General features: G+C 56.6%; 1 protein-coding gene and 1 long non-coding RNA gene across 3 annotated transcripts; both read right to left on the reverse strand.

The window, feature by feature from the left end:
- Window positions 1-205: 205 nt before the first annotated feature.
- LOC119090661 (uncharacterized) lies at window positions 206-2,342 on the reverse strand. 2 transcript variants are annotated; one of them, XR_005093281.1, is made up of 5 exons: window positions 1,985-2,342; window positions 1,623-1,729; window positions 1,217-1,387; window positions 808-970; window positions 206-596 (listed from the first exon to the last, which is right to left on the reverse strand). It is a non-coding gene; the product is annotated as an uncharacterized LOC119090661 (long non-coding RNA). The 2 variants fall into 2 exon arrangements; XR_005093280.1 differs by lacking the exon at window positions 1,985-2,342 and having other exon boundaries at window positions 1,623-1,870.
- An 81-nt stretch (window positions 2,343-2,423) lies between these two features.
- On the reverse strand, window positions 2,424-18,125 carry LOC119090658 (splicing factor 3B subunit 3). Its single transcript, XM_037213509.1, has 22 exons — window positions 17,990-18,125; window positions 15,166-15,407; window positions 14,777-14,947; window positions 14,471-14,643; window positions 13,926-14,180; window positions 13,122-13,363; window positions 12,513-12,691; window positions 12,094-12,249; window positions 10,807-10,958; window positions 10,307-10,462; window positions 9,471-9,626; window positions 8,742-8,879; window positions 8,131-8,253; window positions 7,505-7,699; window positions 7,069-7,203; window positions 6,393-6,598; window positions 5,861-5,980; window positions 4,402-4,567; window positions 4,013-4,225; window positions 3,654-3,803; window positions 3,315-3,512; window positions 2,424-2,852 (listed from the first exon to the last, which is right to left on the reverse strand). Exons 2-22 carry the CDS (start codon window positions 15,389-15,391, stop codon window positions 2,712-2,714), a joined length of 3,651 nt encoding a protein of 1,216 aa, XP_037069404.1. The 5' UTR covers window positions 15,392-15,407; window positions 17,990-18,125; the 3' UTR covers window positions 2,424-2,711.
- Window positions 18,126-22,918: the final 4,793 nt, after the last annotated feature.

Consider the following 22,918-nt stretch of genomic DNA (forward strand, 5'->3'; position numbering starts at 1 on the left):
CGCACCGGGGCTGCCAATCAACGCAAATGTCACCGATCACGAGCTGACCGTCGGCACGCTCGGGGAGGCCGTCGTCAACCGGATCGCCACACGTTGCGCGACGTAGCGCGCGCCGGGGCTGCTGGTCAGCGCGACCGTTCTCTCGCGTTGATGGTCGGCCATGGTCTATTGGTCTCATCAGCCGTTATTCATGGCAGAGAATGCCGAACTACAGCAGACATTTATTGTATTTTTGAAATATACTTGCACCGCATGGCTGCAATCTTTAATATGCATTTACAGCAATCGCCCCAGCCGCACTCAGTACACGACGCTCGGCGCCATTACATCGTCTCAACACTCTCGGGGCTTAAGGTGAGGTAATAGCGCCATGCCACGATGCACGCGCCGCGGGCCAACCAACACCGCACTCGCACAGATAGGAATCAGTATCAAGTACCAAGCATCAGACCGTATTAAGGATAGAGGAGCTCCACGTAAGGTGTGAAGTGAGCATGCATATTTCCAGGTGTCTGGAAGGTGTCGCTCGATGTTGGAAACTTCGGTAGTCCATGACCGTCCTGGATGGCGGCGACATGGTTCTGCAGTTGCATGCCCTGCGGCAGGGCAGGGGTGGATGCGGTCAGTTGAGTTCCAGAGGAGGTGCCAATGGGGCAGTTACTGGCGGGTCAGCGCGAAGCATTAATCAGTGGTGGGTACCTCAGGTGAAACACGGTGCGAACATCATGTCATACGTCACAATCCGAGAGAAGCAGTCCCGAATGGCGTGAGTGATTGATCGCCAGACATTTGGGGAGTCGGACCTACCTACAGACGGCGCGCCGCGAATTTCAGGCTCCGGTGTTCTCCAGCGTCTTGATATAGCACACCACCGTGCCGCGTTTTCCATTATTCCACGGATTGTTGATTTCGCTTGACGTTCAGGAAGATCACGCGCGCGTCCTGGATGCTGATGGTGTACATCACAGCACTGCAGCAGAGTAAGGATCGGCTCCTTCAGTTGGGCTTACAAGGGCATTGCAGACGGGGGCGGCCAGTTACAGGTCAGCGCGAGATCTTAATCAGTGGTGGGTACCTCAGGTGAAACACGGTGCGAACATCATACCGTACTGCACAACTCTGGTGAGCAGCCTCAAATGACGTGCTCAGAAAGGTGACCAGGTCGACTCGTACTGGGAGTGAGTGATCACGCGGACATTTGGGGGGTCAGACTTACCTATATGAAGCACGTTGCGAATTTCAGGCTTTGGGATTCTCCAGTTCCTTGAGAATGCACTTTGTTTCATTGTCCAGCATTTCACGTTATTCCGCGGATTCTTCTTGCTTTCGCTTGACGTTCGGGATGACCACGTGCTCGTCCTGGATGCTGATGGTGTACATCACAACACTGCGGCAGAGTAAAGGTCGGCCCCTTCAGTTGAGGTTACAAGGACACCGCAGACAGGGGCAGGCAGTTACATGTCAGCGCGAGGTCTTAATCAGTGGTGGGTACCTCAGGTGAAACACGGTGCGAACATCATACCGTACTGCACACAATAACTAGCCCATATGGTGCCATAATCACGGTACAGCTGCACCCAAAGACCAAATGACAAGCACGTCGTACCATCAGTCGTAATTACCTGTTTAGATCAATATGAAGACAAAGCTCTTGCATTTCGTGAGTTTTCGCTTGACGTTCAGGATGCTCACGTGCGCGTCCTGGATGCTGATGGTGTACATCACAACACTGCGGCAGAGTAAAGGTCGGCCCCTTCAGTTGGGGTTACAAGAACACCGCAGACGGGGGCAGGCAGTTACAGGTCAGCGCGAGGCCTTAATCAGTGGTGGGTACCTCAGGTGAAACACGGTGCGAACATCATACCGCACTGCACACGACAGTAACTAGCTCATATGGTGCCATAATTACATGCCATTATAAATCACAGTACAGCTACACCCAAAGACCGAATGACAAGCACATCGTACCATCAGTCGTAATCACCTGTTTAGACCGATATGGAGACAAAGCTCTTGCATTTCGTGGGCATCTTCTGCGAGTGGTCGCGCAGCGGTCTGGCAGGAGGGGATCGGCCGTGGCATGGGCGAATGACCGCCAGGATACTGCTCGATCAGCTTCATCTGGTGCACAAACTGCAGCGTCGCCTTCCACGGGCTCTGCTGGGCGATACCCCCAGATACTAGAGTAAAGAACAGCTGAACATAACTGGATCTCTCGTTTCCGAAAAAGGAAGTGGCATTCAAGCGGAGATGAGGACAAATCCGCACTACGTTGCTTTCACAAGGAAACATCCTGGGAAAGTGAATGGAGGAATAAGAAGAAAACAATGACATACCTGACGAGATGCCATTTCTGGATTGGCCAACCCTTCGCAGCGCCGCCGGTGAGGTCTGTCCCTTCGGGTCGACAGTCAAATCCAGGCAATGGTACATGACATCATTATTACGCGTTTCGTGAAATATGATACATGACAGAGACACGCGCGACCTCTATAAGACTGTGACACGTTTGCTCGGTCGGATCACCGCTTGCTGGCAGCGCGACGGCGAAGTGCAGCGTTGCAACGCGTCCTCACTGGACGGCAGCGACGCCAGCAGCCAGACATGTACGCCGCTCCGCACGAAAAGCCAGCACATCCTCGACCACCGCAAGCTGGGATATCTGCCGCCACAAACACCCCGGACACCATCGACGGGACAGACGCCGCCACTTAGAAAGCGTAGCGGGTCCGGATGTCCTCAAGCTTCTTGGACACTTCGCTCGAGGTGCGGTCCAGGTCTTCGGCGATCGACTTCTGCTTGGCCATGTCGATTGTGTTGTACTGTTCGCACATGTCGCCGTCCAGCACGTTCTGGAAGCAGAGATGGCAGTTAAGGTCCAACATGTTGTTGAATAATTGGATTATGACTTACCAGTGGCATATGAAATTAGTATCTCCTACACACCAGAACTATGGACGCACTTCAACAAATGTCACCCTTACGAAGAGCCATCATGCGCGCCGCCGTAGCATGCTGGACGCGGATGAACTGAGCATGCTAATGAAAGGAGTATTTTAGGGATTCATTCGGTCTATCAAAAACCTTTTTTGAACTTAAAGTGTCACCATCTTATTTGCAGTTGCCTCATGCACACAACTAAATTGCGGCGTACATCTGACCGTCAGTGTAAATATCCTTGAGCCGGATGCACAACAAGTGACAGCAAGAATTACTGGGAACCCTTACCAATTATACTGCATTTAACTAGCCTCTCGCATTTAACTACCCTCTCCCCTCCCATTCCCCCACGGCGTGCCCCGGCCGCGGCTCACCTTGACGGGGAAGTAGTAGCTGCGGAATGAGAGGTGGTCGCGGCCGCACAGCGGCGCGTTCTCCGAGCGCATGTGCATCTCCAGGTGCTGGAAGAAGTCCATGTCCTCGTGCGAAGTGAACGGCACCAGTACGCCGATCGTGCCTGAGATGGTGGTGTACACGAGAGACTCGCTGCCGCCCGGGATCAGCGTCGCCCTCTGCCGGCGTCGACAGAGCGCGAGTCAACCGGCCGGACGAGGCAGACGGAACACGAAGGCGACGGACATGACGCGCGGCAGCCGACACAGGCGGCGGCGGCGGCGGCGGCGGCGGCGGCGCCGGCAGCGGCGGGCACTCACCTGCAGCGAGAGCACCGTCTCGCCGATGTGGAACTGGCAGAGGACGTCGGCTTTTTGCGAGGCACCGCCCAGCAGACCGCGGTCCCACAGCGCCTTGTTGCCCGTCGGGTCCTCGTCCACGTCGTCGTTGGTGCCGGTGGGCAGACGCAGCTGGCGGGCGGTATCGGGGCGTCAGGTGGGCCACGCATACCAATGAAGTCATACAGAACAACAGACAAAACTCAACACCGCCAGCTACAATTTACTCGGGCGTCCAAAGCCCCCTGGACCCAGCTGGACCGTGAACACGCTAAGCTGCCCCATGACCCTGTAATGGCCGCCGCGCGGCGCGCTGCACGAGACGGGGCGCGCTCCCTCACCACGGCCACGTTCCCGAACTTGTCCGCCGCCGCCACCGTGTCGTAGTCGAGCAGACAGGTGGCCGTCACCCAGCGGTGGTTCGTGTCGTCGGCGAACAGGATCAGCTGGTTTTCCTGGCGCTTGTAGCGCACGAAAAACACAGACTCCTGCACGTCCGCCACGTACACGCGCTGACCCAGCGCCTGGATGCTGACGATGTGGTTCGGGATGCTCTGCGGCGGAGCAGGGGGGCCGTCAGCTGGGTCTCTGGGGTGCTGTGGACGGGGCGGTCACGACCGAGTCAGCGCGAGATCTTAATCAGCGGTGGGTACCTCAGGGTGAAACACGGTGCGAACATCATACCACAACGGACAGCTTTTCACTGCCGCGGCGCCGTCGAAGCCGTTACCTTGTTTTCGCATTTTCTGAGCATCTTTTTCTTGCCCAGGTCGTAGATGCGCAGCAGTTTGCCGACGCTGATGAGCGCACGGCCCTGATACGGGCAGATGGCCGTTGGCACGTCTTCCACCTCGGTCCGGTGCACGAACTGCAGCGTCGTGCCCTCGTTCACCAGCCTGGGAACGCAGACGGCTGCGATCAGAGCCGCACGCCGGGCAACAGTCTGGGGACGCCTCGTCGGAGGGGCGGCGGGCGGAGGCAGTCCGGGGAGTCCCGAGGGAGGAGGGGGAACCCTCCGGCAACAGTCTGGGGACGCCTCGTCGGAGGGCGCGGGGGGCGGAGGGCGCGGCGGAGGCAGTCCGGGGACGTCCCGAGGAGAGGGGGAACCCTCCGGCAACAGTCTGGGGACGCCTCGTTGGAGGGGCGGCGGGCGGAGGCAGTCCGGGGACGTCCCGAGGAGAGGGGGAACCCTGCGGCAACAGTCTGGGGACGCCTCGTCGGAGGGGCGGCGGGCGGAGGCAGTCCGGGGACGTCCCGAGGAGAGGGGGAACCCTCCGGCAACAGTCTGGGGACGCCTCGTCGGAGGGGCGGCGGGCGGAGACAGTCCGGGGACGTCCCGAGGAGAGGGGGAACCCTCCGGCAACAGTCTGGGGACGCCTCGTTGGAGGGGCGGCGGGCGGAGGCAGTCCGGGGACGTCCGAGGAGAGGGGAACCTGCGGCAACAGTCTGGGGACGCCTCGTCGGAGGGGCGGCGGCGGAGACAGTCCGGGGACGTCCCGAGGAGAGGGGGAACCCTCCGGCAACAGTCTGGGGACGCCTCGTCGGAGGGGCGGCGGGCGGAGACAGTCCGGGGACGTCCCGAGGAGAGGGGGAACCCTCCGGCAACAGTCTGGGGACGCCTCGTCGGAGGGGCGGCGGGCGGAGACAGTCCGGGGGCGTCCCGAGGAGAGGGAGAACCCTCCGGCAACAGTCTGGGCACGCCCCGTCGGGGGGGGGGGGGGGGGCTGCTGCAGGCCTGCGTTCATACGAGCATGGCATCAGTGCTGTCGCGGCAGCCGGCCTGCCGGGCCGTGCGGACGGGCCCGGCCTGTTGCCGGCGCCGCGGTTACTGTGGCGGACGTTCAAATTGGACCCGGCCACGGACAGGGCCGGGCACAGAGTGCCGTCCGCCGCCTGCCAGAGCACAGGTGGCCCTCAGATAATACCAACACCGACACAGTGCATCGCTGACTCATGCGCTTTGAAGGTGCTGCCACAATATGATTGTATTGGATATCCCCAACATGCATATTTGCATTGGCCCCCTTTTTTTAGCACCCAGCTTCTACACTTCGGCGCATTCGACATGAAAACACGTGTTTGCATAGTACAAGTTGTCATAACATGCCTTTAAACGGAGATCGAGACGACCCTTCGCCCAGCGGTGCACTACGAGAGTGATGTCATGTAATGCACAGATAGACACTCACTTGTAGCAGTAGATGTAGCCGCAGTCGACCTGTTTGGGGCTGAGCTGGTAGTCCTTGGCCACACCGACCAACACGTACTGGTCCGTCTCCGGCTGACTGGCGAACTTGACGAGCGCGATGCTGCGACACAGGAGACGAACGGTCAGCGACGCGATCTAGCGACAAGGCAGCACCAAGGGCAGGTACTGCGACACTGGAGACGAACGGTCAGCGACGCGATCTAGCGACGAGGCAGCACCAAGGGCAGGTACCGCGACAGAGTAGGCGAACGGTCAGCGACGCGACCTAGCGACGAGGCAGCACCGAGGGCAGGTACTGCGATCTGGGCGTCCTGGCCTAGTCACAAGGTAGCTCACCGTGGCTAGAGCAGGCAGCGCTGGCCGGGACAGCAGCCTGACCAACGGCAATGCTGCCGAGCTACAGGGCGACCTCAGGTCGACGCCGGGTGGCCAGCGGGGGTCCGGACGCCGGCGCCGCCCGCCACCCGATCATGCCCGTCAAGCGCGCACGCGCGCCGGAGTGTGGGACGCACCTGAGCGCGGCCTCGTTCTGCTCGAGCCGGGTCAGGTGGGTGGTGCGGCCGTCGGCCGGCTCCATGACGCGGATGACCGAAGCCCACATGCCGGGCCCGGCCTTGGGCGCGCCGAACATCGTCTCGGGCAGATTCTCCGAGAGGAAGGCCTGCGCCATCTCGTCGGCCAGCTCCGCCTCCTCCTCACCGGCCGCCTCCTTCATCTCCTGCGGGCCGACGGGCGGGGTCGTCAGTGCTGAGACACAGCTTACCGCGGCGCGCGCCAACCCAGGGGCGGCAGGCAGAGGAGTCAGCCGAGTACGGCCAACTGTCGACGCTACTGCACCCACTACAGTATCAGCAGAACGCATGACATAACCGAAACCTCGATAAGCAACAGCAAAACCCAAGCTATGCTGCCCGACAGGTTGTCTGTAGGAAAGCCAGAACACAAATGTCATTTACGTAAACACCGTGTGAGTTTCAAAATGAACTCCACGACACACGCCTGCGCCTCACAGGCTCACAGGTGTAGCGGCAGCCGGCCTGCCAGGCCGTGCGGACGGGCCCGGCCTGTTGCCGGCGCCGCGGTCACTGTGGCGGACGTTCAAATTGGACCCGGCCACGGACAGGGCCGGGCACAGAGTGCCGTCCGCCGCCGGCCCACGGGCGCGGCCCGGCCGCCAGCCACACCCACCTCGGCCATCTGCAGCTTGCGCGCCTGTTTCGTCTCCTCGGTGTAGGCGTTGTGGTCGGTCTCGATGATGACCAGGTGGCCGCTGTCCTGGTGGATGGCGAACTTGCGCGGCGTGTACTCGAGCGGGTACGACATCTGGCGGGGGGCAGACGCAGCGTTTGGCATGGCAGAGCGACCGCCCGCAGGACGACTCGCGAGCACAGGGCCCCGTCCGTGCATTCTCCCCTTTCCATGTTCTCGCCCGACATGACACGCAGTAAATGTTCATACGAAGTCAGACCACCTTTAGTGCACAGCAGAGCTCATAACCAGCACCAATGGCTACGACCTCAGTGTACTGCCCATGCCCAGGCGTCCCCGGCCGCCCAACTGAATGTGAAGGGCACGCAGAGCACCTGACGCCACCTCCTGTCGGCAGAGAAGCGGCCGCTCTCACCTGGTTGAAGACGGCGCCGAGCTTCTCCAGCGCCAGAATGCGCAGCGTGTTGGTGCTGATGGCCACGATGCCCTCGGGACACTGCTCGGAGGCGAAGCCGCTGGCAAACTCCAGTGACTGGTACGACAGCGGCGTCAAGTGGAACCGGCTCTGGTAGTAGTAGTTGAGCCACGACCGGCTGGACATGGCCAGCACCTGCGGCGGGCGCAGCCCGGTCACCCCACGGACGCACACCCCGAGCGCCAGTCACCGCTGATGAGCAGACGGCAGCGAGCGCCCGAAGAGGTGGTCGAGACGACACTCAGCGCGAGCAGACAGTGGGCCGTGGGGGAGGCGACGCCCCACTAATTCTACTGCAGCTGAACTTATATGTCGATTCTCCAAGCCTGTTACTTATGGTTGGTTGGTTGGTCATTGGGGCTTCAGGACGCCGTAGGCCTGTGGTCCACCCCACAGCGGTGTACTGGACAGTCTGGACCGCCGGACCCGTGTGTCGGTCCGGCGGTTATTCGGACCAGCTGCGGTAGTGTGGCAGGGCGGCCGGGCGGCACCGCGGCAGGGCGGCCCGCCGCAGACGGCACGCTCTGCGGCTCACCCCTCCCTCCCTCCCACTGCGCCCCACTCACCGCCTCGTTGTTCTGCATGCGCACGCGGAAGAGTTTAACGGGCCGGGAGCCGAGGTACCGAGTGCGCGTGTCCGACAGGTCACCAGTCACCTGATCCAGCACGGTGCGCAGCAGCACGCCGTTCTGCCGACGGCAGGGGAGATGGGCGTCAGAGCGGCGGCCGGCCCAGTGATGGAGGGAGCGAGGGCGTGACGGGTGACATTGCTGTTACCCGCATCAGTGAGGGTGTGACGAGGCTGTCATTCGTATCACAGAGCGAGGCGCGACGGCCTGAGAACACTGTCATCAATATCGCAGAGCGAGAGCGCGCCGGAGAAGACTGTCAACATCACAGAGCGAGGGGACGATTGGTGAGATGACTGACACCGGAATCACAGAGCGACGGCGTGACGGGTGAAAACACTGTCATCAATATCACAGAGCGAGGGGGCGATTGATGAGGTGACTGACACCGAAATCACAGAGCGAGGGCGTGACGGGTGAGAGGGTCGACGCCCACATAACCAAGGTGTTAACACCGCACATAACATAGACGATGCCACGCAGGACAGCCTGGCCATGTGGGATGTTCTGGCACAACACGCGACGGTGGGCGACGGTGCGCGGCCCACCTGGAGTCCAATGTTGAGGTAGAGAGAGCCCTGCAGGCCGGGCTCGCCGTCGGCGCCCTCCGTGCCGCCCATCTCGACCACGCAGAGCGACTCGGGCGCCGCCGGCAGCGCCTGCATGCTGAGCGGCGCCAGACAGTCCTGAGGCGGCGCCGGGGCGACGGGTCAGGCGTGACGTCACACCGCGCGGGCAGCACGGGACGTCACACCGGCCGGCACGGATGCCGGGAAAAACCCCCATCTGACGGTGACGAACGCCACCGCACACCAGCTGAACTTGTCTGTTACCACTCAAGGCATGCCTGATAAGTCAGGTTGGTTGGTCATTGGGGCTTTCGGGCGCCGTAGGCCTGTGGTCTACCCCACAGCAGTGTACTGGACAGTCTGGACCGCCGGACCCATGTGTCGGTCCGGCGGTTATTCGGACCAGCTGCGGTAGTGTGGCAGGGCGGCACCGCAGCAGGGCGGCCCGCCGCAGACGGCACGCTCTGCGGCTCATCCCTCCCTAGACATTTCCCGCAAGGTGGCCCTTCACATCCACCCATTCAAACGTCCTGCCAACGTCTGATCAAAAATGAGCACATTCCATTCGCCCTACGCCTCATGGTGGGAACATCAGTATCATTGTTGTGTGTGGATGTGTGTCACGTCTAGTAAACGTCAAACCGGACAGCAAGCAACTGAATTCATCAGATGGCAGCGCCACCTCCCCGGCGGCAGCGCCGTACTCACACTGGGGTCCAGCGAGATGATGCGGACCGTGTTGTCGGTGAGGCCGACGGCCAGGAAGCGCGAGCGCTGCTCGCCCTGCGGCACCGAGCCCAGCGCCATGCAGACCACGTCCGACGACATCGTCCGCCGGTCCGTGTACTCGTTCAGCTGGCCCGTCTGCCGACACCCGAGCGGTGACGTCACCAACGGCGGCCCGTGGGGCGCCGGGATGGCTGTCAGTGGCCGCGCCGCCCGGGGGCACGTGGGCTCGGCAGGACACTGGTCGGGAGGTCGCCGAAGGTCAACTCCGCAACGGTGACCCCGCGTCAGGAGTCGTCTGAGCTACGCGGGCTCGGCAGACAGCCAGCAAACGCCATCGCCGCTTTACACAAATGAAACAAACTCAGCAACCAGATCCTCCACGTTGGGGCAGTCACGTTAACACCATGGGGCTTCGCGCGTCCGGGAAGGCTGGCCCAGAAGGGGAGGGGGGGGGGGGGCTCGCACGAGCCACTGACGAGCTAGTGTACTGCGCCACGAAGTCCGACAGTCGGTCGGTCCCGACTGTCGGGCGAATGGGCCAGATCATGATCTACGGCACGTGCTTATGGTGTCACAACGGTACTGAGACACCCTCGGATTGTGCCGACACACCCAACCACCAACATGCGGGTTTTCTCCAGCCACGGAGCGACGCTCGAACATCCCCAAACAGCACCAGGTAACGAAACACAATAGCGCAACGTACCAAACGCGGCAACCCAAACCGGCCAATTTCCCACCATACGCCACCGAGTCCCAGCATCGGTGGCTGCGGGTTTCGCGCGCGGCCGGTCCCGGCGTCTCCGCCTACTGACCGTGTCCATCTCGAAGTAGACCACCTCGCCACCGGTTAGCGCGATCACCACCTGGCGCTGGTTGACGGCGCATTTGACGATCGTCTTCTTACCCGGAGCCTTCCACTCGTTGACGCGCTTGTCCGCCCGAATGTGACGGATGCCGTCCGGGTAGATCTGCCAACACGGGCGGGCCGTTATAGCGCCGGAGCGCCCACGGCAAACGTAAACGGCTCGGCACAGTTCATGGCTTTGATTTTCGCGTGCGCAGCAACATGTTCGCCATAATTCACGGTGCAACAGGCAGTTCGGCCTTCTGCAGACAGAGAATCCCCTCCGCTACCGCAACCAGCATGTGCCGCTCCTATCGAGTCCAGTCCCTCCGCCCGGCGTCGACGACCCGGCTTGCCCCGGGACCCCGCGCCGCGACCGAGACACCAGGCGGTGACGGCAGCCCCGCGACTCCCCACCGCGCGCTTCACGTCAGCCAGTCCTCCCCGAACGCGAGGCGGGCCACTCACCTGGACGAGCGCGTCATCGCCGAGCTGCGAGCACGACAGGGTGGGCGTGGTGCCCAGGAAGCCGGAGTCGGTCACCTCCTCCACCGTCTCGCCGATGGACAGCACCAGCGTGGCGTTCACGAACGACACGATGATGTACGCGTCGTAGTCGTCTGCCGGCACACCAACACCGCCGTCGTCACGGACAGCGCACGGCGAACGCGCACAAACGGAACAGGACCGCGCGTGGACAGATCAGCAGTGAGAAATCTGCTGCATTGTGAGACCCACGGCGCCTGACGCCCCCGAGACGGAGAGGTGGCGCCGCCCAGCGGCCGGTTCGGGAATTACCTGATTTTCGCCGGAAGCGCTTAAATTAGCCGCCGATCGAGCGGGTCCCGTCTGGAAAGAACAGAGCCTGGTTGTTGACGGGAGCGTCAAACCGGCCTTGTTAGAAATGTTCGGTGACTTTTGTTGGGATGAGCGAGGGCAGGGGCACTGCACGACCCACAGTCTGTCTTCCAAGACCGCGAGCTCGTGGTGACTAGCTAGGGTGGACGGTACTGGGGTACAAGGCAACCTGCACATCCTTCAGCAGGTTACCAAATGGGCACCTATCGTGACTTCATGGCCCCCACTAAAAACACCGCTTTTTCAAAACATGCACACAGATTTCCTGCCACAGTTTACGACAGCAAAGCAAGAAACCAAGCATGCTGCAACTTGCCACTAGGTGTGGAGCCAGTAAGACCCTGGTCACGCACAAGTTGTGGTATTCTTTACCTATATGCACGACTTATCCCGTCAACATTCACAGCCAGCTTTCACATCGTGCATAACTAAGTACAACGACGACGCAACGAAGCTCCCGTTCAGGAAAATTGCTCCACTAAATCTATCAACCAGGGCAGCTTGTGGTGAGCTTACTCCTGATACGAGGATTTCTGGACTCGGTTCTCGAATGTACAGCTTGGGTAAGCCCCGATTATCCACGACCTGATCATCCCAACTGTGCTAAGAATATCATGCAGCAACTACCCTTCCACATCGTCCTTTCCCACCCCACTTCTCGACGCTAAGCTAGCAGCCAAGGTGAGAAATTATACTGGCAACTATCAAAGGCCAACATGTTACACCCACGGATAAAGATACCGCAGAATGACCATCCGGGCTGCGTGCCTTACAGACAGTCCACGGAATCAGAGGCTGGTCCGAGGTCAGGGAGGGGGAGGTCGGTGTCGGCGGTCGGACGAGTGGACCCGAGGCCAGAGGCGCGGGTCTCCGGCCGCCCCGGACGCGCGCACGTACCGTCGGCCCGCTTGCGCACCGTCCAGACGGCGTTCGGGTTGCCGGGCAGCTCGGAGACGGCCATCTCGCTGACCTCCAGGCCGTGGCGGAGCACGCGCAGCGAGGAGCGCGGACCGCGGCCGCACAGCGAGTACACCTGAGGCGTGTCCTCGTTCGCTGAAACGGGCCGCCGCCGCGTCAGTCAGCCGCCACACACCCACGCGGCACAGGGGCCGCGGCCAACAGCGGCTGCACCCCGCCGCAGGCGCAATATGGGAGCTGACAGAGCTAAACCAGTTCACACCGCCCACCGTCTATCCCGGTGCCAGTCATGGACAAGACTAGCCTGTTCCCACCATACGACAGACGCCAGACTGTTCTCGGCCCGGCACCCGGCCGCTCTCGGCCGTCCCGTCCCCGGCGGCGAGCGCCCCACTGACCCAGGTCAGCGATCTGGCAGCTGAGGATCGGCGACAGCGACTCCAGCTCGTCCACCAGCACCAGGTTGCGCAGCGGCCGCGGCGCGAAGAAGAACGTGTCGCCCTCCTCCAGCGGCATGGCCGAGCTGAACTCGGGCTCGTCATCGTCGTCGCCCAGGTTGGCGATCTGGTATAGGTAGCTGCCGGGCGCGGCGCCGGCCGTCAGCTCGGTGCTGGACAACACGTGGTGGGCCGGGACAGCAGCAAGCCAGTACAGTGGGAGATGATTAGTGCCACCATACAAAAGCAGGCAAGCTAGATCACCACTTATGATAGAGAAATGTTTGCAGCTGAAATATTCCTGGTATATAAAAACAGGCAAGTTGGGTCACAACTTACTGATAGTGACAAATGTTAACTTACGACAGTGAGTTACGTCAGTTACGATGCTTGTGAACAAATCAATATATGTCTGGACACACAGACCGTGATCAAAACCAACACCACACTTTGTGATTTATACTGTCACGACTATACAGCAACATCAGCACGGCAGTCTCAACCACCATTTAGGCCATATGCTCCCAAGCAGTCACATACACCCCCTATTGATGGCAAAAGTTGACTCACTGGTTGCCAAACTCTGATGCGATGAACAGGAAGCCAGTCTTCAAAACGCACATAGATGCGGCTACCGGCACAGTGTCGAAGTATTTGAGCTTGATCTCTGTCACAACGTCCTCGTCCGTCTCAACCGTGATCTTGAAGATGTCGCCCTGCTCGGTTTGTGCCAGGAAGAAGAACATGGATTTGGTCTTGTGCGTGGCCGAGCAGACGAAGATAAGGCCTCGCTCTGGGTCGTCCAGGTCGTTCTGCCAGTTGAAGGAACCGGCATGCAACGTCAAACACAATCACATGAGAAGGCATGACCTGCAGAAATGAGCGCACAGTGAAGGGGCCACCATCACACCTGTCTGCTTGTTGCAATATGGAAGTTTCTCTGAATGGATACAATACACAGAATACTAAAAGTATCACATCATAAGCACGACAGAAGCAAGAACCCAAATCACCTGACCAATTTTGCCTACCACTTCGATATTTGAGCTTATTTGGAGCACACTGACTTTACTCACTGCAATGCTCCCGCCTCCCACAGCACAGCCTGCTGCCCATACCCAATGACAGCTCCGAACGGCCCATACCATCTACACGCCTCTCAGGCCGCGGTCCCACTCCCAGCGGCGCGGCCGGCAGTGGCTCCCTCCCCCAGCGGCGCGATCGGCGGCGGCTCCCTCCCCCAGCGGCGTGATCGGCGGCGGCTCCCTCCCCCAGCGGCGCGATCAGCGGCGGCTCCCTCCCCCAGCGGCGCGATCGGCGGCGGCTCCCTCACCAAGGCCCGACTACGGCGCAGCGCGGCCGGCGGTGGCTCACCCGGCGGCGTGGGATGGGGCAGCGGATGTCGTGCTGGTCGCCCAGGTTCTTGTAGGTGATGTAGTTCTCGGAGCAGACGAGCACGCCGCTGGGACCGTCGTTGCCGCCCGGCACCGAGATCAGGAAGTTGGCGTGCTCTTCCAGCGGCTCGGAGTACTTGCGCACCACATGGTTCAGGCCCAGGTCCAGCTCGTAGAAGGTGAGCGTCTGCTGCGTCTTCTGCGCCGCCTCGCCGGTCGGGTCCGAGTCGGCGTCCTGCAACGGTGGCGTTACGTCACGCTTGCGCCACGGTGCGTGGCAGGAAACGGGCCACACACGGACGGGCCGTGCACAGCGTCGATAAGCATCGTCATGGCAGGAGAATGCTTTGGTCATAACACAAAGTCTCGTCACCTGAGATGAGCTGTCAGGGATCATCTCTTGACAACTAAGTCAAATGCGAAATAAAAAGTCACGTCAAAGGTCAAGTCTGAAGTCAACCAAATGGGAATATTCATTGTTATGCAAAGAATAACACAATGAGAATGCAATGCCATGGCACATACCTCATAGTCGATTTCCAGGCAGGAAAACAGTGGATTGTCAAATCCAACGTCGACACCGACGATATGGTAGACGAGGGTGTTGGACTTGTGGGCCTCCAGAGGGGATGAGATCGTCAGGTGGGCCTGAGCATCACGGTTCAGGATGTACACCAGCTTCTGCTTCTCGATAGCACCTGGCAGCAGAGGTTTGATCAATCAAACAAATCAAACAAATGGCAATGTCACTGAACCCAGCAATCAAACTCTACCTCGTTACTTGCGCTGCCTCATCAAAATACCATGACCGGGGCCGCTGGCTGCGCTCACCGATCATGACGGCGCGGCCCTTGGGATCGATGGCCAGGTACTGGCCGGGCACGATGCGGCGGCAGCCGCTCTTGCCGAACGTCTCCATGTGCACGCGGTCGAACAGGTTCTTGCCCGGGTTGTACTCGAGGATGACGATGCGGCCGGAGTCGGAGCCCACGATCACGTAATCTGAGTGGCAGAGGCAGCAGGCAGTCAGTCGGACGGCGCCGCAACGCACGCCACCACCAGCTGGGGCGCCAGTCGCTGCAAAACACCATACACAACACACGCCAGGCCTGACATTAGCGCAGCATTTCCACACGCGCGGACACATCTCCCAGAACTATGCGAGTAGAGTAAACTAGTCGTCAACCCGTGTTCTATGTGCCATGTGGCAGCGGACTCACCTTTGGTGCCTCCCGTGAGCCGGAACGACATGAGCGAGCGCACGATGCCGAACACCTCGGTGGCCAACAGGGTGTGCACCTTGCCGGTGTTGGGGTCGGGACGCAGCAGCTCGAGAGTCTTGCCGCGAGACACCACGATCTCGGGCAGCTTCGAGCCCGAGAAGTTGCCATGGACAGCGTGTGTGATGCCGGTGGCACGCTGCAGAGTCAGGTTGTACAGATGCATGATAGTGACTGGCTACCTGAGGAAAAACAGGGGCAAATTTCAGTCAATGGGACTTTAGCACATTCATGTAGTTTTTTAAGATCACACAACCCATAACATCACATCACTTTTACAGTGCTGGTGACTGCATTGGCCATATTAGTGCTCGAAGGCCATGGCACAACTGAGATCCAAACCCAGGCCCCCACCTGGGAGTCTGACATGCTGACCACCCCACCATCACAAGCCCAGGCCTGCATGCAGTATGTGATAAATGCAGTGCATTTTCCAGATATGCACAATGGTTTCACCAGAGCTGCACCAACTGACCATGCTTTTCAGTTCCACTTCAGTTCCACTGCTATCCTGAAGCTTTCTGGTAAGTAATGGCCTAACAGGCATGGCTACCTCAGATTAGCAAAAACCATACCAGACTTTGTGAGTTTCATGTGTGGATAGTATGGTATGGCTCAGGTCAATGACCACAATTTTCTTGTTGTGTTAAGCATTAATGTCTGCCTCACTGACACCAATGATATCAGAACATTGAAAGTATAGACTATACAACATAAATTTTCTGATCATTAACCATCTCAGCTGCCTAATGACACCTGGCAAATTCTCTCACATGGCAATTTTCTACATGCTGAGACATTTACCATCATATTAAGGACTAATCCCAACTGATTTGCATTTTTCTAATTGCACTATGTTCCAATATCATGCTATATGACTTGCCTAAGCCCAGACTTCTTAAAACTTATCACACAAGCAAATATAATAAAACATGGTTACCATGAGGCTCCCAAAGACCTAAAACTGAAGCAAAAATGGTCATGAAGGCCACTATCCTAACCAGACAAGGTCACCTAGGCTCATCTCATAGGACAGTCAGCCAAACATCATCAAATGCACTAGACACCTATGCAACACTGGTGCAACACTGTTTGCATGCATCAACTCAGGTCAGGCCACATTGTGCTAAATTTGCAACTCTTTCTGCATAAAATTGTTTTCAGAGCATTCTGGCCAAAATGAACTTTGCAACATTTGTGAAGATTGCCAAATATAGCCTCTAAGCACTAAGGTTAGTGATGAGAGTACCCTACGTTCTGAGCACTTATTTACAGTGCACACAAGCTTAAATTATTGCTCTGATGTCATCATGACACCAACAAGTTAGCATCAGCATGTATTTTTTGCTCACTCATAGATGCACACTTGTAAAAATAATGGGTACAACTCATGGTATGAGTGGGTGAAATGATACCTTTAATGGACAATATTACTATATGATAAGGAAACTGAAATTTTGAGTGTACAAGCATAAAACCATTCATTTCATGCCTCAGAATGATATGGACAAAATCTCAATAAAATAAAATAAAATAAAAAATACACCAAACATGCAGTGTTTGAAAACTTGACATTTCCTGATGTCATCTATACCAGGAGATTTTGTACCCCAGGATTGTGAATTGGTAAAATTAAATATTTTGCATTCCATCATGATGCAGCAAAAAAAGCTGTATGGAAACTCATTTTACCCTCTTGTCACAACAAAATAAAACCAGAAGCTTGAGACTGCAACAGCTCAAGACTTGCTGCTTCCATCTGGAGCAATGTATAGATACCTGTCATAACACTAATCTTGCCTACAACAAACATAGAGATGCAACAAAAATTTCATGAAATTCTTGTTATCTTGGCCCCATACATTTCTATGGTTCTTGGTGCCCAGTAATGTTGTGACCACATGTAGCAATGGTGGAGGGGTAGAGGCTGCTGTCTGTTTTCAGCACTCAGACATTGACTACCATAGTTATTTAAGTTCCAAGTAAAAGTTTAGATGACCTGTTTCACAATTATTTACAATCTGTTCTGCCCTAAAAATGACAATTGATGTACAATGCTCTTTTCTAACATTACATACCAATGTATACCATGACCACACTACCTTATAATGATAGTGCACAGAGGATTGCAAATGTAGTTGGATGACATTTCAAGCAAAATAATTTGGCAGATTTTGCATAATTTGGCCTCAACCAGCTTCAGCACACGCATGAGCAAAATGCATGAGCCTTATTCAGCATACCAGTCACATAGGCTTCAAATAAACAAGGGGGTTAAGATCGCAGACTGGTTTTGCGCCATGGCGAAGCAAGTGTGTGAAACAATTATCCACTGTGCCAATTGCCTATGTAACATCGATGAATTGAGCCATATGAGCACATCACACCAGGGAGGCCTCAAGACACCTAAACTGCACAATCATACAGTGCTAGGCAAAGCCAGATTGCACTGAATTTTACACTATTTGTAGGGAAAATACTCATGGAGGTTTGGCTGAAATTACCTATTTATTCATATCATAATTTATGCCGCACCACATACCTTTACAGCATTGCTCAGCCCTACCATGAGTGGTGCTCATGCACCAAACGCTGTGTGCTAAAATTCAAGGGCACATGAGCTGCAAACTGTGGTTGCGACGTCGCTGCCGAGCCGGGTATGCTTGGCATGAGCTTTCGCTGGTCCGGCCCCAAGGTGAATGGTTCCCATCTATTGACATAAAGCCTATTTCACATTTACACAGGAAAATCGCAAAGCACTTACTGAGAAATCTGGTTCACAGAAGAAAGAATAAACTCATCATATTCTTATTTCCTTAAGTTTCTGTCAACCCCGCAACTCAACTTGATGCTACAACGTTTGCAGCGACCCGGCCCAACCGTGCGCAGCCGGCGTCCATTTAGAGATGGTGATCAGTACATGCCTACGGCTGAGTACTTATAAGTTTTGTTATACGCCTGCGTGGCATTTATTGTCAAAATAACGCACTGTCCTTCGGATAACACTTATTGATACAATCTTATATACCAGAGGCTTATAAATGGTGAGTTGGAAAAAATTATCATTGAACTGATTTTTGATCTCAAAGATTTCCAGTACCGCAACTAGAGCAAAACAGCGGTATTGCCCGGAAGCTGACAGCGTAGCCAGTGTTGTCAAAATTTGCTTAAAGGAGTTCTGTTTAACGCAACACATATATTGTTATGTCATGGTATTATATGGTAACAATAATTATGTTATGAATAAGGCTGCTTTCTTCATTTCTGGCACCCACCCCACCAAATTATTGCGGAAATGTTGCATGCTATGCCACACGTCTTACGAGCAGTTCCCTAGCCAGGCGGGTACACTGGGCGCCCGCGCGTCCCCTAGGGTACTGTTGCGCATCCCCGTAGGCGTCATGAACTTGAAAACCACACCCGTCATAAGGATGCGGCTTTTTATTCAATTCTTGGGGCTGCAGCCTCCGGTTTGGACTCGAGCCCCTCAGTTTTGCGAAGCAAGTGGCTCAAATCCGTTGAAAAATCGTCCGTTGGTGTATTTTTGGGGAAGGTTTCGTTAAATTTAACTCCCCAGCCCTCACGCACGCAAACGCACTTGACGTAAATTTGGAACCGGTCGGTGGCCAGCTGGCAAGATGTGCCATCGCGGGCACAATTCTAAACGACGGGTCGGAGCAACGTGGGAAATGTCACGTTTCGGTAAATAATTGAACTGGCAACCGCGTGGTTGAAAGTGCTTGGTCGCACGTGTCACGTGTTGCGCGCATATGTGCTGGCAATATGGGTTTTCCTGTTTTCAAATGCGTTCACTTTTGCGCCATATCTCGGAACCGAGGGCACGGGAGCACAATCTTCACGGGAGCGTGGAAGCATGGAAGCACAATCTCCGCGCTACAGTGGCGTAACACGAAGATTATCGCTCGCGGCTTGCGTACGGACTCCGTGGCGGTTGCAAAGGTACTTGACTTGTAATACGACCGGCTACGAGCACAGGCGCAGTCGCATGGTTTTCACCGATTGTCTAAATAGATATGACTGCAACTGGCCGATCCGGGCCAACCTCACCCACGTGGCTGTTCCGGAGTACTGCACGGCACACAAAACCTTTGTGCAGCCCCGCCGAATGATAAGAAGATTGTAGCGAAAATTATTTAATGGACTGCATTGACTGACTGGATGGCTGAATCAGGGGGACCGCAACCTCAGTTCAGCGTGTGCTGATTTTTTTCAGCGTGTTCTTCAGTTCAGCGTGTGAATATAGAATAATTCATGCGAAACTATTGGTCAATATTTGTCGTTCTGTTAGGCGAGCGGCAGCGGGATGGATTTTGAGGAAGAAGGAAACAAGCGGAACCTTTTATAGCAGTAGGACGAAATGGCCTGATTAAAATGCGCAAGATCCCGTCCTGACTCTAGCAGATTAATCAGCTAATCGCGTTCCAGAGGGATTGTGGGACTCTCATTGTGTTGTAGAAGGATTGTATGGCTTATGTATGGCTTACGCTATGCTGACTTTTCGGTAACATTACTATTTTTTATTTTTTTATTTGATATTTATTTATTAAGATTGATCTGAACCCTTTGAATGGCTGGATTTCTGGGATAAGAGCTCACGCTAAGCAGTGCGTGTTGTGTGAGTCCTGACCTCTACCACCCGATCGCGCCATTCCATGTCAACGGCAGAATTTGGTGGAGAAAGCTTAACGTGCCGCAATGCCCGGCACGGTCCGTCCTGCCCTCTGGCGTCAAATGACCTTCAGGGCGACCGCTGCCACCGGCCACAGGCCATACCTGTCAAGGACAAATAGCGAGCGCCTTGAAGCGACTCGAACCCACCCCGCCACGGGCGGGTGAATCGAAAGGTAGGCGTTCTATCCAAGTGAGCCACCGGGACGGGCAATGATGTCCGTCGATGATGACAATGACAGTGACGACGATGGCGGTTATGGCAGTGTATATGCCGTTCTGGTTGATATATTTATGCTCATCTGATAATCACGACAGGACTTCCGACTGTCAGTAGCGTTAGAAGGTTGCTTCTGTGTTTCAGTTGTGTGTCATAATGGAAACGTTGGAAAGCTTCAAAAACTGAGGCGTGTTTACGCACTGGTTTAAGGTCAGGTATTCTTATATGTTTGTTTTATATATGGTATTTTTCCAAGCTCGAAAAGTGTTGTCAGGCACGTTAGGCCTTAGTACTCGGTCACTGATCAAGCAGGAACTGTGCTCTCAACTGAGTTATGCTAAAATGCTATTTTTCTACTATGCTCCCCAAGGAGATAAACTGATTGTGATCGAGGGAACGAATAACACTGGTGTGAACACCATTTAAGATACGAACAGCGATCATGTCTTCGGCTAAATGATGATAAGCAAATCTAAATAACTTTGATCCTTCGCATCCAACTTGACTCTCAAATGTTGATGTTGCGCGTAAAAAGAGGTGACTGCACTCCAATCAGCGTCCGAAGCCCTGACGAGAACACTGCTAGTCCGCTTGTGATAGTCATGTGCGACATTTGACCTTGACTGTCCATGGGAGGTGAACATCGTGAAGACATAAAAAACGACCGCTGGACACTGTCTGAATCGTTTACGCCCAATAGAGAAGTTTTTAGCCGGATCACAAACGCGCACACTCTTCTTCACCTTGAATTGTTTGAACTTTGTTAGAACTCGAACTGATAGATCAGCATTTCCTTGGCCGCTGTAATTTGCATATCGTGCTGTGTTAGGAAACACGCTCCTTCCTGTTTTGTTGAATGTGCTGCTGGCCACGACACCGCCTATAACGAACGCTGCCGCCGAGTGTTGAATAGCGAACGGGACTGATCCCACGTACAAGAACCACACCGATAGGCCTTAACTCCTCATGCACGCTCGCCAACGTTAGCCCATTGTGACTGAACAAGAATTATCACGTGGCCTCTGTATTAGTGTAACCAGATTCTCATCAAATCATGCCGAGTGACACCGAGCACAGAGTGACACCGAGAGGAGAAAACGTGGCAGACCACCGTGATGTTACAATGCGGAGGCTGGTCGTCCAGGTCACGTACAAGTCGGGCCTCTAGTAATTCCATATGTGCAATTGACAAATAAGAATATCGAGACCATCTTCCGGCACAACTTCTAAGAAAGCTTGTCCACAACAACCGTGACATAAATAGAACGCTAAACGCGAGCAGTGTTACAACGTGTACAAAATCGCAGAGGACTTAAAACATATAGAAGGCACACGCGCCAAAAACGATACAAGAAACACAGTCTTTTAAAACAACCTTAAACGTACGCAGCCATTGTAACCATCACTATCCAAATAAACATTCACTCAACCACTATAATGTGAGGAAGCCCGAGCGGCACTATACTTGCCTCCCCCTCCCCCTGAGCTGGGCACGACGCTATAACTGGAGCCACCGCCTCCTCCGCCGCTGTAACCTCCACCACCGCCGCCGCCCTTTCCTCCCCCACCGCCGCCGCCCTTTCCTCCCCCACCGCCATATCCGCCACCTCCACCGCCCTTTCCTCCCCCTCCTCCGCCTCCACCATAACCACCCCGCCTCCTCCCCCCTCCGCTGTAACCGCCTCCTCCTCCACCGCTGTAACCTCCTCCACCGCCGCCGCCCTTTCCTCCCCCACCGCCATATCCTCCACCTCCACCAGCCCTTTCCTCCTCCTCCTCCTCCGCCACTGTAACCACCCGCCTCCTCCTCCTCCACTGTAACCACCTCCTCCTCCACCGCTTAACCTCCGCCACGCCGCCGCCCTTTTCCTCCTCCCCGCCGTATCCTCCGCCGCCACCACCCTTCCCTCCTCCTCCTCCGCCACCCCCATAACCACCCTCCACCGCCTCCCCCTCCACTATAACCACCTCCTCCTCCACTGTATCCACCTCCTCCTCCACCGCTGTAACCTCCACTACCGCTGGCCGCCCTTTCCTCCCCCACCGCCATATCCTCCACCTCCACCGCCCTTTCCCCTCCTCCTCCTCCCCACTGTAACCACCGCCTCCTCCCCCTCCACTATAGCCACCGCCCCCTCCACCGCTGTAGCCTCCGCCACCGCCGCCACCCTTTCCTCCTCCTCCACCGCCGTATCCTCCACCACCCCCACCTTTCCCTCCTCCCCCTCCACTATAACCACCTCCTCCACCGCCGTAACCTCCGCCGCCGCCGCCACCCTTTCCTTCCCCCACCGCCGTATCCTCCACCACCCCCACCTTTCCCTCCTCCCCCTCCACTATAACCACCTCCTCCTCCACCGCCGTAACCTCCGCCGCCCGCCGCCACCCTTTCCTCCCCCACCGCCGTATCCTCCACCACCCCAACCTTTCCCTCCTCCCCCTCCACTATAACCACCTCCTCCTCCACCGCCGTAACCTCCGCCGCCGCCGCCGCCCTTTCCTCCCCCACCGCCGTATCCTCCACCACCACCACCTTTCCCTCCTCCCCCTCCCGCTATAACCCACCTCCCCCTCCGCCGCTGTAACCTCCGCCACTGCCGCCGCCTTTCCTCCCCCGCCGCCGTATCCTCCGCCACCACCACCCTTCCCTCCTCCTCCACCACCTCCATAACCACCGCCTCCTCCCCCTCCACTATAGCCACCTCCCCCCTCCACCGCTGTAGCCTCCACCACCGCCGCCGCCCTTTCCCTCCCCCGCCGCCGTATCCTCCACCCCCACCACCC

Source organism: Pollicipes pollicipes, unplaced genomic scaffold (assembly GCF_011947565.3).
Source record: "Pollicipes pollicipes isolate AB1234 unplaced genomic scaffold, Ppol_2.1 Scaffold_3087;HRSCAF=3621_pilon_pilon_pilon, whole genome shotgun sequence".
Lineage (NCBI taxonomy): Eukaryota > Metazoa > Arthropoda > Thecostraca > Pollicipedomorpha > Pollicipedidae > Pollicipes > Pollicipes pollicipes.